The sequence below is a fragment of the Empidonax traillii genome, unplaced genomic scaffold (genome assembly GCF_003031625.1).
Source record: "Empidonax traillii isolate 1590-97213 ecotype Southwest subspecies unplaced genomic scaffold, ASM303162v1 scaffold351:size1117198, whole genome shotgun sequence".
In the NCBI taxonomy this organism is placed as follows: Eukaryota; Metazoa; Chordata; class Aves; order Passeriformes; family Tyrannidae; genus Empidonax; species Empidonax traillii.
In genome coordinates, this window is record NW_020955544.1 from 868,196 (window position 1) to 885,976 (window position 17,781).

The 17,781-nt window shown below is 42.0% G+C and overlaps 1 protein-coding gene across 2 annotated transcripts in view; it reads right to left on the reverse strand.

The window, feature by feature from the left end:
• MAGI1 (membrane associated guanylate kinase, WW and PDZ domain containing 1) overlaps positions 1-17,781 on the reverse strand; it is a 285,249-nt gene that overhangs the window by 70,911 nt on the left and 196,557 nt on the right. Inside the window, exons 3-5 of one of the 2 annotated variants that reach the window (XM_027892425.1) lie at positions 14,786-14,905; positions 3,146-3,352; positions 503-713 (exon numbers count right to left, since the gene is read on the reverse strand). In XM_027892425.1, the coding sequence (XP_027748226.1) occupies positions 503-713; positions 3,146-3,221 (287 nt within the window). In that variant the 5' untranslated portion in view covers positions 3,222-3,352; positions 14,786-14,905. Of the gene's footprint in view, positions 1-502; positions 714-3,145; positions 3,353-14,785; positions 14,906-17,781 lie in introns of those variants that run through there. The other variant, XM_027892426.1, reaches the window with a different exon arrangement.

The window sequence follows — 17,781 nt, forward strand, 5'->3', positions numbered from 1 at the left end:
CTGCACTGAGTTATTCCTTCTGCAAACCACTGGAGCACATGAACACGTTTGGCCTGCTTGCTCTGAGGAGGGGACAACACACAGAGTCCATCCCTGGCTCTGCTGTTGCCTGCACACAGGAATTGGAGGAATCCCCTTCCGCTGCATTATGCACAGAGGCAGGCGCCAGAAATGAAGTCTCAGCCCTTTCAATTAGGAGCTTTCATTCCACCCATGAAAACAACTGGCCCGTATTTTATAAGTGTCTGTTGCTTTTGTAACTACCCTCATAAAGCAAGCAATTCCCACTGCCTTTGAACTCAGGAGTAATTTGGATGTTAATCCAATCAGGAAATGCAAACCCCCTTCCGAAGCAGTAAAGAATAACAGCTCTGCACCGTAACTGTATACACTAAATATTTAACACACACGCATACACACACACAAAATGCATCCATGGAGGCTTACTTATGCCCAGGGAGAGGGAGAGAGATGGAATTAGAACAACAAAAATGTGCTTTACTCTATAAAATAGACTTCTCCGTTCTCGGTGTAGGCCATCTCCCAGTTTTCCGGCAGAGGACCTAGGTTATCCTCAGCAGAAGGAGGTAGGTATTGAGGGAGGTTCTGAGATGGTTCCGTGGTGGGAACGTTGGTGTGGCTATCAATCACAGACGGTGGGGCTGTCTCTCTCACGATATGCAAGTTATGCTCGTCTTGGTCACCAGACTCTGCTGTAGAATAAAGAACAGATAAAAGTGAAAAATCAGTATTTTTCTCCTCCTGTTTGCTCCTCCAGGTTTATCCTAGCAGTCTTCCATTCCTTGCTTTTTAATTCACAAGACATAGCAGCAGATGAACCGAGGGCAGAGCCTCAGCAGTCTTGCCAGCAGGGACGAGCTTGCTTTGCCCACACAAACTCTGCCAGCCAGACCCCGGCCAAACAAATCAGGAGCTGTGATCAGCTCCTGTGTTTGCTCTCACAGGCCCTGCTGAGGTACCAAATTCTTCCAAGCAGTCTGAGGCCAGGGCTCACTGATGTAGATGAGTTCAATGGGTTTTTGAGCAGGCTTACTGGTTCACTCCTGCAGTGCCTATTGTGGGACAGGGATTAGGAGAATAAAATTTCCTGTTTGAAGAATGATCAAAAGGCAAGATTTTTATGAACGCAAAGGGTTGCCAGAAGCTCAAAGTCAACAAGCTAGTGGTGAATGTCTTCACTGCAGTGTGTTATTTTAAATTAAAAATTAAAATAAATGTCAGCACTGCATGACGTGTCCACACGTTGCTGCTCACCAGTGCCTGTTCTCGCTATCTGAGGAGGTTTACTCCATGGCTCAACACTATATCCTTCCAGTCAAAGTCAGTCAGGTGTATTTTAAGATGCATCTGGCCCTTCTCCCTCTAAGGAGATATTTCTTATGCTTGTTTCTATGCAGCGTTGAGCTGTATCCATGAAACACTGCTGCTCATTCCCTCCATCCCAAATCACAGTAAATGCTCCCCAGTAAACAGGTCTGTGCCCCTAATTCCTTCACAGAGAGGTTTTGGCAACAATAGATTCTAAAATCAACCCTGTGTCTCCCAAAGGGATTTTCTCTGGTTCTTGCAGGTGTTGAAAATTTATGGCAGTACATCCCCTGAGAATATCAGTACAAGCAGCAGTCAACACACTGAGCAAAAGACAGAGATCAGTGTCACCCCCTGCCAACTCCCCATGGAGTGGGGCTCCACAGACAGGACCTCAACCCTGCTCTCCAGACCAGAGACCAAGGACATGCTCCGCCCACATCCCACATCCTCAGAAATAGCTCCTGCACTATTCTAGTCTGTATGCTGCCATTACCAAAAGACAAGATACTGAACAGAATAAACTGGGAGAAACAGGAAGAAAAATATCTATACCAGTACTCTCAGTGCCTGCTTTCCAGCCTTCCTGGCGTTTGATATTTTTAGGTAGAAGATGACAAGATAAAGAAGCATGAATGAATCATCGCCAGCTTAAAACTGAGAGTATAAACATGCCAAAAATCTGGAAAACACAAGTCACTGGGAGGTCTTCTAGGGAAGCAGGAGCGTTTTAATATGGCTATCACACTTACACGTGAAGTAAGCATAAGGAATCACTTTGGTATATGAGAAATGACTCTTTTCTTGATTCTGTGCCCATTTAATGAAGGCAAGGGGCCAGGGTGTGATAATGTTGTGACAAATGAGCTTCCAGTATTTCATCTTGTGAAGGAAAACAAGGAAGAGAAATGATGCTCAAGTTACTTCAGGGGCACCAAACTGAGATGGGCAGCAAAGAAATCAAACAGCATCTCCCACCAGGTGCCTCCCAAAATCAGACTCCTATGACAAAGGCTGAGGCTACTGCCATGTCACAACAATTCAATTCTTGAAACTGGGCTGAGGAAGCAATGCTCCAAGTGCTAACAAAAACTAGAATTGAGAACATGGGGAAAAGCTCTTGTCCCTCAGAGCTTCACAAGCTTCCAGTTGATTTCTGTGGAAATTCAATAGATCTCCAACAGTGCTTTGCTTTGAATCTGCCCGCACAGCACTTGACTTTAGATTGTAATGTTTTCCAGTGATCTTTCAACTGATGCTTGATGGCAGTCATGGTGGCACTGAGATCTGTGTTCAGCAGGACACAAGGCCTTCAAAAAACACAGAGTTTGCACCCAAGCTTCAGACCTTATTCCTGCAGCAAGCAGTCCTTGATTTGCTGAAAGGTCCCTTGGAGAAGAGGACCTTGTAATTGTATGTGATGGGCAGCTCTAGATGCAAGGAAGGGGATGAACAGCAACATATTTAGTAAGCAGCAACAATTAATTTCAAATGTAATCCTGGTTGAGTCATTCCATACTGTTTAGAACTGTCAACTATAGCTCAACTCTTCCTTGACCTTTCTGCAACTAATGGATTTGAACTTGCACATTTCTTTCTCATTTAGCTCAATCCCGCAAGGCATTTTTGGAAAGGCACAACTGTGCATGTGCTTGTTCACACCTGGACATCTTCCATTCAGGTGCCGGCCTGCTCTGTTTGAGATTTGACAGCTTTGCAGAAAACACATTAAGAACAACACTCCCCTCCATCAAAACACCCTCCAAAAACCTTCCCCACGTATCCTAATTGACGGACCGCGATATTTTTGCTTTACCTGTGAAGCTACTGCTCATTTCAGGTACATCATCCTCTTCCTCATTCTCTGTATGCACTATGCCAGCATTTTGCATATCATTGTAAGACTTGGTTCGCTTTGGAGTCGACTGCTTGGAGCCAGACTGCAGGTTTTGCAAAGCATCGGTGGAAGTCACTTTCCCACTGAGGGGCTGGCTGGGAGGCTTGGGCGTTCCATAATAGTTACCTAGGCAATAGAGACACATTTGCATCTTCACAAGAGAACAGTTTATAGCAGCAAGATTTCTATTTTCTTTTCTTTTCTTTAGGGTTCCATTAGAATTTCTGCCCCTCCCCGCAAATAAGCAAACAAATAAGTTGACGCACGCCATTCCCATTTCTGGGGGTGCGTATATCATCTCTACAGCAGACACAGAAATATTTCTTCCCCTTTTAGTTATTCTTGTTGAATCTAAAAGGAGAAGCAATGGTTGCATTGTTTAGGTGCACTGAGCGTACATGGGCTAAAACAAAAGGCAGTCATGGTGAATAGCAAAACTTCATCTCGTTACATCTGAATTTCAATTAGTAGCCTTTTTACATGTGTGCACCCACACAATGCTGTGGCAGATCTGGAGTGAGCCCTGCAGAAAATAAAAAATTCATGACTGCTATCACCAAGAGAAGTGATGAAAGGCTCGATGGCCTGCTTTAATACACAGGTTCTTTTAGGGGGGATGTTGCATTCAGAAAGCAAAAACTACTCTCTCTCTCTGTAAAAGAAAACTTTGTCAGAGGAGAGAAAAGACAAGATACCACGTGGCACTTCTTTCTTCAAACAGGAAATTCAGCAGTTGGGTCAACTAGGGTAGAAGTGAACAACCAGACCTTAAAGTTAAACTTGAAGGAACAAAGATGCACCAACAGTTAGACAAACACGCAGCTCTCAGCCATCACCAACTGTGATGGAAACAGAGCACAGTGCTCCTCGGTCATTTTAAGTGACTGTGGAGGAAACACAGAATAAGTGCAGGTTCACTGATGCCAGAGCCACATGGAGGTATTTCACTGTCCCTGTTTCACTTCACCTCCACACCACAGCAGCGCTTCATTTGCCCTGAAACACGCCACAGGAACCTCAGGTCTGGAATCTATTCCTGCAGCACTTAGTATTACAGGAATTCAGACCTATTGCAAGGTACATCTTTTTAAACAGTGTTCTGCTATATATAACCCTTTTGCATAAAACTCCTCAAAATTTTCCCTTTCAGGAATTATTGATAGTTTTTGTTTGCCACCTTTGGATTCCAAGGTAGACTTAAAACTTATCCCTGTACCCTCTGGTGTGATAAAACATAAGAGATGCCCTTCCCTATTGCTTCAGCTGTGGGAACAGTGCAAAACTCTTCTCTAAAATATACATATACATTCATTTACTTTCTTCATCGATCTCCATAGGCTATGTATAACCTGAGAGTATTATTTTTCAATTTTTCAGTACATATTTTCTCGGCCAGTGTGGGAGATGATGGTGCTTGAGACCATTTAAGGAACCTGAAGGTGCACAAGTCCATAGGACCTGATGAGATGCATCCACAGGTCCTGAGGGAACCTGGATGAAGTTGCTACGTCACTTTCCATCCTATTTGAGAAGCTGTGGCAGTCCAGTGAAGTTCCCACTGACTAGAAAAGGAGGAACACAACCCCCTTTTTTTTAATATAGGAGGATCCAGGGAACCACAGGCCAGTCAGTCTCACCTCTATGCCTGGCAAGATCTTGCAGCAGATCCTCCTGGAAGGAAGATCATCGGGACCCACCAGGAGGGGGAATCACCCTGGCTTAGGCTGGCGGAGTCCATCTGGGAAGACCACTTAGGACACATCACACATTGCTATCTTTCCCCCTCACTGTCTCCCACGAGGTGAGGAAGTATCTCTCACAGAGCTGAAGCTGGAGCAGCTCCTCCCTCCGTGCTTTTACAGCCAGAGTACTAGGACAGCAACACGTGCAGGTTTGCCTTAGCAAGGTGTGTCCCAGCCCGTACACAACGTCGTGGATTCAGCTCCACAGGAGCAGCAGCGCTCCGCAGTGCTTTCATCTTCTGTTCATCATTTCAGAATCTTAAATGTACATTGATGCATAATTTATGGGGGGAAGGAAATTACTTCTTCTGCAAAGAGCCTCTAATGGGTACAGAGGCTCCGCAAGCAGGTTGCAGTCTCTGCTAGAGAAATAATTCTTATGCTCTACATACTGCAGGAGTATTTTATCCAAAACGAGGAGGAATGGGGGAGAGAGAGTGCAAAGGGAAAATATAAAGGTAGGTGGGCAAACAAAAAGGATAATTAACCCTGCTCCCACCTCTCCTCTTTGGCATTTCTCATGAGCAATGATGCTATTCTGGGATTTTGGGGTCTTTTTTTTAGGTTGTTTCTTTGTTTTTCCAGAGGGGAAAAAAAAAAAAAAGGTGTTTTTTTAGGATATAAACTGCTAAGCAGAGAGAGCCATATGTGTGCCATACACCTGAAAACAGCTTTTATTTATGGCAGTGCACATCACTATTTTGCAGTCTGTTGTAAATGGTTAAATCCTTTAGGATGGATGCAAGAAAGTGAATGAAGGGGTTATATGGATGTTAATAGCATGGGGTTTATTTCCCCTGGACAAGAACATAGCACAGATGTTACCAGTCCTCTTCCAATTACAGAGAAATATATGATTATATTTTTGAATTTTGTTCCTCTTCAGTTTCTCTAGCAACAGCAAGGCTGGAGTTCCTAACAGTCCACGGAGAGCTGTTCTTCAGCAGAAAAACAGGCTTTTCCAAAGTATTTCAGATTTTCTTACACTAGTCATTTTTCAACCAGCCATGGCTGTTGACACTATGATTAGTGAACAATTATTTTCTATGAAGACAGTGTTCTACTTTAGAGGATCCCTATAAGTATACATGAGCATATGAAAAGAGCAAATATGAATTTGAAACTGAGCATGGCTCTGCATGTGTGGGTTTTATGGGAAATGCAGCCATTGGGGTTGAACTTTTCTTTTTTCTCCACAGGAGGCAGATTAAGCCTGAGTCAATATTCTAAAAAAAATCACAGCTCTTCCTTCAGATTCACACAAGGACAAACAGGTTGGGGAAATAACCCAGCTCATGATGAAAATCTTCAAAAGAATGCTCCAACCCAGCTTCCAGGTGACATGGAAAATGAGAGAAAATGGAAATACTATTTTTTCCCTCATAATTGCTGGATGCAGTCAGACCTATTTCTATTCTCTAAGAAGTTATTTTTGAAAATGTGGCACATGGGCTTGGGTGTGGGGGCAGACACACTATTAGGGGTGGCTGGTACCTAAAATTATCATCAAAACTCATGTTTCGTCCCAGAAATTGGAAAGAGAAAATATTTACCCTGTGACTCAGAAATCCAAACGTGCCCCATTAACAACAGCGAACAGCCCAGCAAGAGTTTTACAACACTCAGACTTGACATTATTCATTCAAATTAAATCTGCCAATGTTTACGAAAACACATACATTTAAAAATATGCTTTAACTGTGTTTTGTGAACCACTTGTAAGCCTAAAGAAGGGGCTAACTCCACAGCCAGTGTAATTTGTACTGAATATCCAATCAGCTCTAATTATTAACAGCATGTTACATGTGCATACACAAGCATCTGTCATCCCAGAGGATCCCAAAACATTTTCTGAAGTCAGCACAGTAGTTAAGGCAGGACTCCCCGGGGTGCTGAGCTCAGGTGAAGCTCAGCAAAACTTCTGAGGACCTTGACCCCAACAGGATGTCTCAAAGCTGGAAAGGAACAGCCTGTCTCCCAGACAAAGGAGATTTCTTGAACAAGGCGGCAGGAAACCCTCCACTTCTCTGTGGAAATGCCAGTTCTGAAGCAGCCAGCATGGCATAAATGGCACTTTCCCATGTCTAATTCCTATGGGAACGGGGCTTCAAAGTTTACCCTCCTCTCAATCCCATTTGAATCCTGCCTACAGCAACTGAATTAATAGCTAATAACAATGCATTTGCTCAGCAGATGCACATACCATTAACTGAATCCCTTGTCATCACCTTTCACTAACCCTTATTTTATTCAGTCCCTTGGTGCTTAATACTTATTTAACCACAACCGAAGTTCGATGGCAGCTTTTGCAGCCAAACCCATGACTTAGTATATGCACTCTTAAAGCACCACTCAGGAGAGTGGACAAAAATAAAAATAATAATGAAGAAAAAAAAGCCAACCAAGAGAGCTATTTGGAACGAGTTGGTTTCTCTTCATCTCCTTATCTCCAAGTGTCGGCAGCTTACACATTTTAGCATCACGCACAGTAATTAGACTTTGGTAACAGCTTATCACAACAATAAGACAAGTTCTCATCATCATAACACTTCTTCCTCTGCCAATTCAAGCAGTGATCACAATCAATGAAAGTAATCTACAGCAGCTTCCACCCTGTCCCGCAGTTTCTGAATTACAGCAATGCTGTCAGCCAAGAGAACTTTCTTTTCAAGTTTTAGAGACCAAGCAGTAATGGAGAATTTGCTTATATGTCAAGATAACAAAACATTAAATATACTCCTGGTGGGAAGTAAATTCACAAACAACCCTAAGTTGTTCATGTCACTTGTAATTTGAAATGCAGTTCACAAAAATACGCAAACTAGCTATCCCAAAGTAAAATAACTATGAACCTATTCCATAAAAACTTTTGCCATTCACTGTTCAATTCATTTTGGGTTGAAAGGGCTCCAAGATGCTGCTTCTGGAATGGACAGAAATGCACAAGAACAGAGACACAATCTAACAGGTTCAAAAGTGGTTCCCTTGTGCAGAAGGAAGAGGAGACCCTGGAGGCTGCTGGGGTGGGGACAGGGTGGCAGAGCTGACATGGAGAGGTGGAAGAAGGCAGAGGGAGCTGACTGCAAGGTCAGGCACGAGTTTGACCATTAATCCTAATGGTTCAACATCAATTGAAGAATGTGGTCCCAAACCATATATTTGAGTTACTTTAACCTGTAGGTGTTTGCTCTGCAGCTCTTCTCTTTCCTGATGTGAAGATATTTATGCCTGGAATTGGGAGTGTATTTGTGTCTCAGAAAATGACCAAGAAGAGTTCATGCAGTTCCGAATTTACTGATGCCTCCTTGTGAAGCCTAATTTTGCAATTATAAAATTCCCATGAAACTCAAAAGCCTCTGCGTGGCACAGAGGACCCTGTGTCCCTGAGAAGTGCATCTGATCTTCAAAGTGACCACTCTCTGTTAACAAGGACTCCATTAATATCTTATGTTTTAAAAAGCAGTTCATAGCTTACTGTCTTGCCGCAAATGGGTATTTTGGGAAAGAAACTTGGAGATAAGCAGCAAAATTAGGCAAGGCCTTGACACGAAGACTTGAAATGCAATTATTAATGTAATTGTTTTCTTTTCTGAGACACAGCTCTTCTCTGCACTGTACAAGAACCAAAACAATTGACCCTTAATTTTAGCAGAAGAGCTTCTGCTCATCTAATCCACAAAGAGTGCTTGTGTCTGATTAACACAGGATGAATTGGTTCCTGGGAGCAGAGCTCCTGCCACAGTGTTTTGTCTGTTCTCTTCCCAGATCACATTCTGCTACAGATTTCCACATTTAGATGACAGATCTGGCTGCTGTCTGTGGGATTCACCTAGCTGCAACTGCACATTGATTAGCAATTGCCTTGAGGAAATTCAGAGTATCCAGGCAACCGGGAGGAGGCCACGGATACGGCATCTGGATCGGAAGCAAAACAGGCAGTGAAGGAGATCTCAAAGAAATTAACCTACAATATATGCATTTGCTTTAAATAGCAGATTCTCTGTCAGTTTTTGCAGTTATTAATGGTGAGATTAACTGAAAGATCAGTTTGGGTTTCCTGTTAAATATGTCAAACTCTGTTAAATATGTTACACTCTGCACATTTCAATTTATGTATGAAATTTAACATACACTCCAATTAGTGTCCTAAAGGCAATGGCAGCATGGGAGAAAGTCACCTACAGAACAAATAATCGCTCTTACTTATTCTGATTTTTCCTGTGTTGAGATACCATTAGGTATTGCCACATGCTACTGTCAACAGTCACGTAGAACGGCATCCAAGCACATTTAATGCATGGAAAATCCCTAAAACAAAGCAATAATACTTAAATAAACAAGCAGTAAGGCCTTGATAGCATGGGTCATGATATGGTTATGGAAGCTCAGAGTGTTTCATCAGACCAGCTGTATTATACCAACTGCTAAATCCACATGCAAATAAATTAAAAAAAAAATAAACAGGGAACATAAATCAGCATGTGCTTGTGGATGGTATATACAGAAAATAGGAGAAGCAGCTGGAAACACCCTACCTAGCACAAGGATGTGGGAATAAAGAAAATACCATGTCAAGCCATTGCAATATGCAACCCTTCTTCTTGCAAATACTTAAACATTCATATATATATATATATATATATATATATATATATATATATATAGTCCCACCACGAGGATGTGTCCCATTAACACCTTCCCTCTGCAGAGGTGGTGGTGGTGTTTGCATGGCAGCTCACATCGAGCTCTGCAGTGGCTGGGAAATGCCACAGCCTGTGGAGGCTGGGCTGCCTCTGCAAAGAAGGAGCTGGATGACACCAGTGAGGAGCAGCTAATTCTAGAGTCCCAAGAACACTCACTATCAAAAAAACAATCCCAAAATATGCCTGGTTGCCATCTATCAATGGGCTACCAGGAAGAGCCTTCAACACATCAGACTCTGCTTAGAGAGCAAATGATACCTTAAAATAACCTAAGCTCTAATTTAGGAAAACAGCAACTAATTCACCGTATCTCTTTTTGCCAGAGGTGTTTAGGAACCACCTTTTCCCCAAGGTTTATGTTTTAAAATGCATGACTGCTAATGAGCAATTTCTGACAGAGCTCACATTGGAAAACTTCCTATTGAAGGTGCAGAGAGAGAGATGCTGGTGAGGATTGCCACAGGAAATTCAAAGCCACTCTAAACCCCGATCAGATATTTGAATATTTGCTTTTAGAGAACAAGGGTTACTCAGGTACCACTTTAGCTGTTTGTAAAATGAGGCATTGTTATCAGATGACACTTCAGTACAGCAGCACTCATGCTCAGCGCTGATAATCATGCACATACACAACAACGTGTTGCCTTTTTTTCTGTACTAGTGGTTTAAAAAATAACAAGGAAAAAAACATCCAACATGCAAAGTATAAAAGCCAAGGATAGAAGAGGAATCTGCAGTGCACAGATGTTAATATGTGGATATTGGACATGATACATTAAAATGGTGCTAAAGGAGGCATTATGATTTATTGAGTCAGTCTGTAGCAGGGAGACAATAATAAGCGGATCTTATCTTATTAAGTGGAACATGTAGTTCCTCTGCATGGGCATCCCCTGCATCTGCCACCCTTACTGGCCCAATCTTGCTGTCATGTTTTTCCTGCCACAGACACAGCTCACATTTCAAGGCTGGACCAAGTTGCTGAGACCCACAGGCCGTGAAGGCACCAGAATCCCAGCAGAGCAAATCCAGCCATTTTGCTAAAGCAGCTGGGGGAGTGGGGCTGCTGCAGAGAAACCCAAGGAGAGCCAGCACATCAGATAAATTAGGCTAAAGGCATCTTGATTTGAAGCATGTTGCCGAATACACCTCTCTACTTCAGTTGAAATTTTAACTGCACTGTTAACGTAATTTATTACACTCATTAAGTACCACAATCGGAGACCCTGTCTACAATAGCTAGTTTTATACACTTTTAAAATGTTAGCAAGTCACCCCATTACATCTTAGTCATGAGACTAATGCAGATTACTTATTACTTCTCTTGGCAATCACATAACACTTGTCCTGAGAATGAAAGATGATGCCTTGACAATAATATGCTATAATGTAATAACCCTTCACATGTTATAAAGTGCAGCACTTTTTCTTTTGAGGATCACTAAGTGCTGGGCAGGCATTCATTAATACAGCCATGCCAGACCCCAGTGATACAGCCATCCCCATTCAAAATTCAGCCACCATGTCAATGTCCTCATGTGCCCCTGCACAGGTCCCATCCCCACTGCTGCCTTCAGCACAGCCCTCCAAAATACTGTCGCTTCCACTCTCTCCCTCCCCTTTGCAGGAGCAGATAGCTGCAGGCACAGGGTATCTGCTGAAATATTAATGAACGGAGAAGTAAGTGTTGTTTTAATATTCTCCAGGCCAGTAACCTGAAGTACAGAGCAGTTACCTGATATGCCCAGGGCCACTCAGCAGATGAGGAAGAAAGGGGAATAAAATCTGGAAGCGGTGGCTCTGCTCAAAACAGCCCTCCCTTGGGGTCACTGTGAGAGACCACAATTCAAACACAGAAGTAATTGCTAAATAATTAGTAACCTACACAATTACTTCCATGCATCCATCAGTATTTTCTGCCCTGAAGGAGCAGTCAATAAAAGTCTGAGATTACAATTATGGTGATTTCCTATCCACCAGAAGGCCTAGACAGTGTGCAGCCTTTTGTCCAGACTTTTCCTTCCTGATGAGTATTGTCAATGAGAATTTTTAACTGGCTTAAGTGTGTTATGTGCAGTTTTACCAGCACCCACGTGGGCCAAAATCACCAATACTGGTGCAGCATCACAGCTTTGGGCAGGTCTTCCAGGGCTTCAGCTCCTGCTGCTGGATTCACGTGATCCACATGAAGCTTTCATTGAGGGAAGAAACAAGATGTTTCTGGGCTTTATGGTTAAAAATCAGCATGTTAAAACTGGAACTGAAAATCTCATGAATTAAGGCTTGCCAATGTCCCCTCCTACCTGAACAAAATTTTTGGAGCCTTTTGGGTGCAGAACACACCAGGGAGGTGACAGGTGACTGGAACAGCAGCTGCCCTGCCTGCTCTGCATTCACCAGGATGTGAATCAAAAGCTGCCCAGAGGAACCTATTTGCACTGCACCAAAAGAAATAATAATGACATTACACAGCCCTGTAGGTCCTCAGCACCTTTTTTGTCCTGTTCAGCTTGCACTTTCTCTTTTTGAAATTAGAGCCAGGTTCAAAACCCAGGTTGTTCTTTCCAAACCTGATACATACACCTACTCTTTTATGGTTTCCAACTGTTCTCTTCTGCTTGTTATTTATTCTTTCCAAATCAATAGTATTTGTATCAGCATCAAAGACCTGTGTATCACCCCTCTTTTGATGGCTCCCTGTATTCCAGTCTTTCTCCCCAGAAGTTCTCTTCAATAACTGTTACTAAACTAATGCTTGTGCTATGTTTTCTCCTTCAAGGTTTTTTTTTCTGTCTCTGCAATTGTTTGATTCTGACTCAGTACAATGGGTAAAATTATTAATAATAAAAGTCTTTCATTAAAGGTATTATTTTATTGTTCTTCAGGGAAAACCAGAAGATTATTTCCTTATGTGGGGTTCCATCCCTCTTGTTTGGCCATTACTGGTCAAAACTTCATCATCGTGGTACATTTAAAAAAAAGGCAGCAGCAAAATGCAGTATAAAACAAATTCTAATTAATCTAAGACTGTACAGCTGGACAATAACAGAGACTTGGACATTAAAATTCTAACTTATTTTGTGGTCTGGGTTTTTTGGCAGATTGGTGGGTTTTTTAATAGACGAACTTGCTGGTGATTGCAGCATTGAGTCTGAATCACACCATCTTCCAAGATCTAATCAAGATCAACACTGTCTTGATCAATACAGATGTAAAATAAGATTTCCAAAAAAAGTACAACAAAGCCTTTAAAAAAATCTCAGAAGGCAGCAAAGTAATTTCTTGAAACCATAAGTGAAAAATGAACTCTATTTATTTCACATTACAATCAAATAGTAATGTGTCTTGATGCATATGTGCACACATGCATCATCATTATTTGCTTTATTCTTATTGATTTTTCCTTCCATGGGCCAGCACACCAGAACCACAATGCACCAGCATCACTGATGCCAACAGGGAAAGAGGCTTCTCAGCACTTCTGACAAATTATTCCTTTAAAGTTCAGACACTTCTATCACCCACAGAAATGAAATACACATTAGACTTATGAGAAATCAACCTCATCTTCAGCAACTCAAAAGAGCAGCCCATGAAACCTAAACAGTTTAGCTGCTGCTGCATATAATCACATAAGCAATGTTATAACTGTCCCAGATGGATACAGCATTTCCTGAAAACTAATTCCCAGCATATCCCAGGAGCCAGCTTACAGACAGTTACCCATTTTGTCTTTCCAAGTGGAAAGGTCACCAGAACAAATGCGATCAGGAAGCAATGGCGAAGCCGTTCAGCTGATCTATTTCGAGCACCATGACAAAGAAAACTAATTTAGTGTTATAATTAGAAACATGGAGAGGAAAAAGCTCATTTTGGAGAAGAGCTGCTGCTGGAACGTTAGCATTGGTGCTGATGGAGCTAATCAGCTCAGAGAGGTGGAAGAGTGAAACCAAATTGTACATTTAGCATCTTCATGCAAACCAGGTTTGACACTGCAATTGTCTGCAGTTGGGAATGAGCACAAGATTTAAAGGTGCCCTTACAAGGGAGTTTTTAAAGAAGTAGGCAAGCAAACAGTGTTTCAGAACTTTTTTTTTTTAAACCTTAAAAAAACAAAACCTCATGTCACAATCTTTCCTGTTCATGTTTGATGACTGCTTTTCAAAGACTACTGGCTATTTGTGTGTAGTTCATATTTTTAAATGTATTCCATATTTCTTATTATAAAGAATAATAAGTCTGCAAGAATGAGCCTTTTTCAATCCCTCATAATAACAGAAAGTCCCATTAAACTTCTTGCAAAAGGAAATATGACATGAATGAGCTGAAGTACACTGGAAGGACTTTCAAACCTCTAAAGTATTTCTTTTCATTGTCTTCTCAAGAGGTACATTTGAATGTTCTCCAGAGGAAAAAAAAAAACAAACAAACAACACACTCCAAAAGGAGTTTTCAATTTAAAGGAGTTATAGATTGCAGGTTCAGTTACACAAATCCTATTGTGTACCTAAATGTGGTCAATTTGCCTGGCATTTCTCTGGGAGTCAAAGGTATCTTTTTCCTGCTCTCATCCTGGTTACATTTCAGTGCCCCTTGGCTGCATCGGTGCTGTTGTTTGCAAAGCACTGCTTTGCAAAAAGTAAAAAAGATCAACACAGTGACACAAATTAGAAGCAATTATCTGGGAATAAAGGAGAAAAAAAAAAAGTCCAAAACCAGTGCATCATGTAGCTGCATTGGGAACACAACAGGGTGATGGAGGATGTGTATTTGGGGAACATGAAGGACAAGAAAAAAAGCAGGAGGGAAGAAGAAGTGAACAAGAAGGTGAACCGCAATGGATACAAAGAATAGATGCAGACTGCCTCGTTATTTCCTTACTGGAGTACATACTGGATTTTCCTGGCATACTGATGTTAATTTTTAGAGGCAGTTAACTTGAAGGGAAAATACAAAAGCACAGCAATATGAGAATTCCCCCTCTCAGGGTACAGAGAAGAGGAAAGTAGAGCACTAGGAGGGAAAGCAAGGTCCTAACTTGAGCAAGGGTGGTGCAAGTGTGGTGTCCTACCAGGCCTATTTGAAGTGCTTTTTCACTGCCCATGGCTCCATACCTTCATAAGTTCCTACTTCCAAAAGGGTCCCACTTCGCTCCAACTCCAGAAATTCCTCCACAGTCAGAAAGTTATAGTCCACACCAGGCACTTCTCCTTCTCTTGGAGGGCGGGTTGTGCCTGAAAGGGAAAATTAGCACATTAATACTAATTGATGTTGTTTTCTTACCAAATGTAAAAAGGACAGTGAAAAACTTTTCCTAAAGATGCAGCAGTACCTGTAGGATACAATTCTGTGAGCTACACAGTGTCAGAAGAGTTCAGTTCCAAGCTAGGAGCCCGTGTAAAAACAAGACAAGACACAGACCTCTGGCTGAGCTGGCAGTACCAACTGGAACAAAACAACCAAAGGACAATGCTTGTTTGTGTTCTCAGAAAGACTCTCTGGCAAAGAAATCTCTCATACCACATGCAGAAACACCGCTGGAGAAGTTTTGTACCTGGGAATATGCCAGCAATTACCTTCCTGCTATTAGAACTGTCTCTCATACCTCACTAAAATTGCAATCTGTATTCTCAGACAAGACAACATCTTTGTAGGTCCCATTATTTCTGTATCACTATCTCACCAAATGTTCTTTCACATCATAAAGATAATTTCTCCCTTGTTTTTTCTTAGTATTTTATCTCTATTTATATTTTTCTTTTTATTCAGCGTTAAGAACTACCAGGAGACAGTTTTGATGCACCATTCACACATGCTCACTAAAGAGACAAACCTGCCAACTGTTTGCACAGAAGTTCACCTTAAGTTCATTCCAGTTCAAGAAATATTTTTGAGTAATAAGTCACACTAAATCTCTCTCCAGCACTTGACAATTTAAATGGAGAACGAGGTTCTGATCACTGCTACTCTGCCAGCTCTGAAACTCTTCTCCCTTCTGACCAATTTACAGCCCTCTGAAGCATAGTGTAAGATGAGTCATTTCATGACTTTTTTGTTAAGATGGCTTGGGCCACTGCATTTTAGGTCACTGAGCACAGCTTCATTGATTAGGATCAATTTCTGTTCAATAGCCTTTATTTTCCATGACTCTGGAGGCTGGGAGGTGGCTGGACTCTGTACATCTGCGATTAAACATAAATGCCAGATTTACAGATGATACAAGAAACTGAATTTTGGAAGAAGGAGCAGAGTTAGAGAGTTGGCTGTGTCCGAGTGCTGTGGTTGCAACCAGTCTTCTGGCTTGGGAATAACTTCAGAGGTGTGGAAACCATACCTAACCTTTAATGAAGCATGATTTCTCCCTTCTGAGGGACTTTTCCAGCCCCTGCGCAGCAGCATCTCAGTTCATACAATTTCTTAAACTCTCTATAAAAGGACATAAGAAAGAATAAAGAAGCTGAGCTTCTGGAAACTAACTGAGAAGATTCCAGCTCTCAGAAGTTGAAAGAGCATAAATTTACCATGCCTGCATCTGGCAAATGTTTTCCTCAAGTGCCAGGGAAGCAGAAAGTCTGCTTATCCCCTATTCAGCTGAGAGACTGTTCGAGAGGTCAGTCTTGATATAGTGACACCCTTGAAAGATTATCACTAGATGAATTTCCTTGATAGACATCCACTTTCTCTAACGTCTTCCATTTCTTGTTTCAAAATAGAAACTCTCTTTTTTTTATTTTTTATTTACCATCACTCTTCAGATAGCCTACAAATTCCCATGGTTTTTCTATCAGTCCTTGTCTTAGAGCTGTGTGAATGGGTGAAGGTGGGAGAAAAAGTAAGGAAGGGGATGGAAATGGTGATGGATATCTTCACCTTACAAACAGAATTACCCTTTCCCATTGAAAGGATTAAATTTTGCCTTCTTTTTATTTTTGAATCATTACAGTAAGACTACAACAAGTTTTACCCGGTGGATTGTAGCAGAAGACAAATGTCTCCCACAGATTTAGTCCAGAGAAATACTGGAGCTGCTCCATGTGCCCCCCACTGCCTGTGTTTCCATCCAAAGGCAGGCAGCAAAGCTGAGCAGACAATGACCACGCAGGTCCCTCCCTGGCACACAAGGAGCATGGAGCACTGGCCCAGCAGCTGGGATGAGGGGTAACAGCCCAGATGCAACATCTCCTCCCTGAGCACCGACACCTCAGTAAACACTCAGGCTGTGAGGAACCCTCACCAGTCTGTTGGCTACTGCCACATGCCCCTAAACGTGGCCCACGTGAGGGAAGGAAGAATAATGAAAAACCTCCACAATAATTATGTCCAGTGATGTGATGTAGCTGTCCCATGCCCGGAGCACAATGGAAGTGAGAATTAGACTCTGCAGTGCTCCTCATCCATCAGTCAAACGTCACCCCGAGCCATGTGGCACACGAGCCGAATGACAAAGATCAGGACTTACATTTTCCCAGTAACTAATAACACATACTGATGAGACACAAAGACCAGGGAACTTCAGGACTGCTTTTACTTTATCTTTTAAAGCCTTTTCTTTCCTTTATCTATATCTTCCAACAGAGAGTATATTTATTAATCATTTTTTTTTCCCTTCTGAATTTTTATGGCAGTGAAATTGCAGTCAGCAGTTTACTAGTGCTGGCTGCCTATTTGACATGACAATTATATCTGCCATAATTCCTCTGAGCCATTTTAATGGATCTATTTGTTTCATCTCGGTGTTCTTAATTTCCTGAATATGTTCAAGTCGAAAAATCGCAGATGTGCTTGCTATCAGCACGACTGCCTGCAACACACACTGAATGCATTAGGAACATCGAGTCGTCCCGTAAAAGAAAAACATTACATCACAGAGATAACATTTGTCACCTCTCTCGGTCCTCAGCAGCAAACCCAGGGAAAATAAAAACTACACGGGTTAGGATTTCTTATCTGGGCGAAGGCGAAAAACCCAACAACTTTCCATGTTGCTGTCTGGAGCAAAGATTGCTTGCAGATGCTCCGGCTGTTATCCCGCTCCACATCTGAACAAGTGTTACTGAATGCAATTCAGGAAGGCAGGGGGAAGGGAAAACCCGCCTCCGTTTTTCTTGTA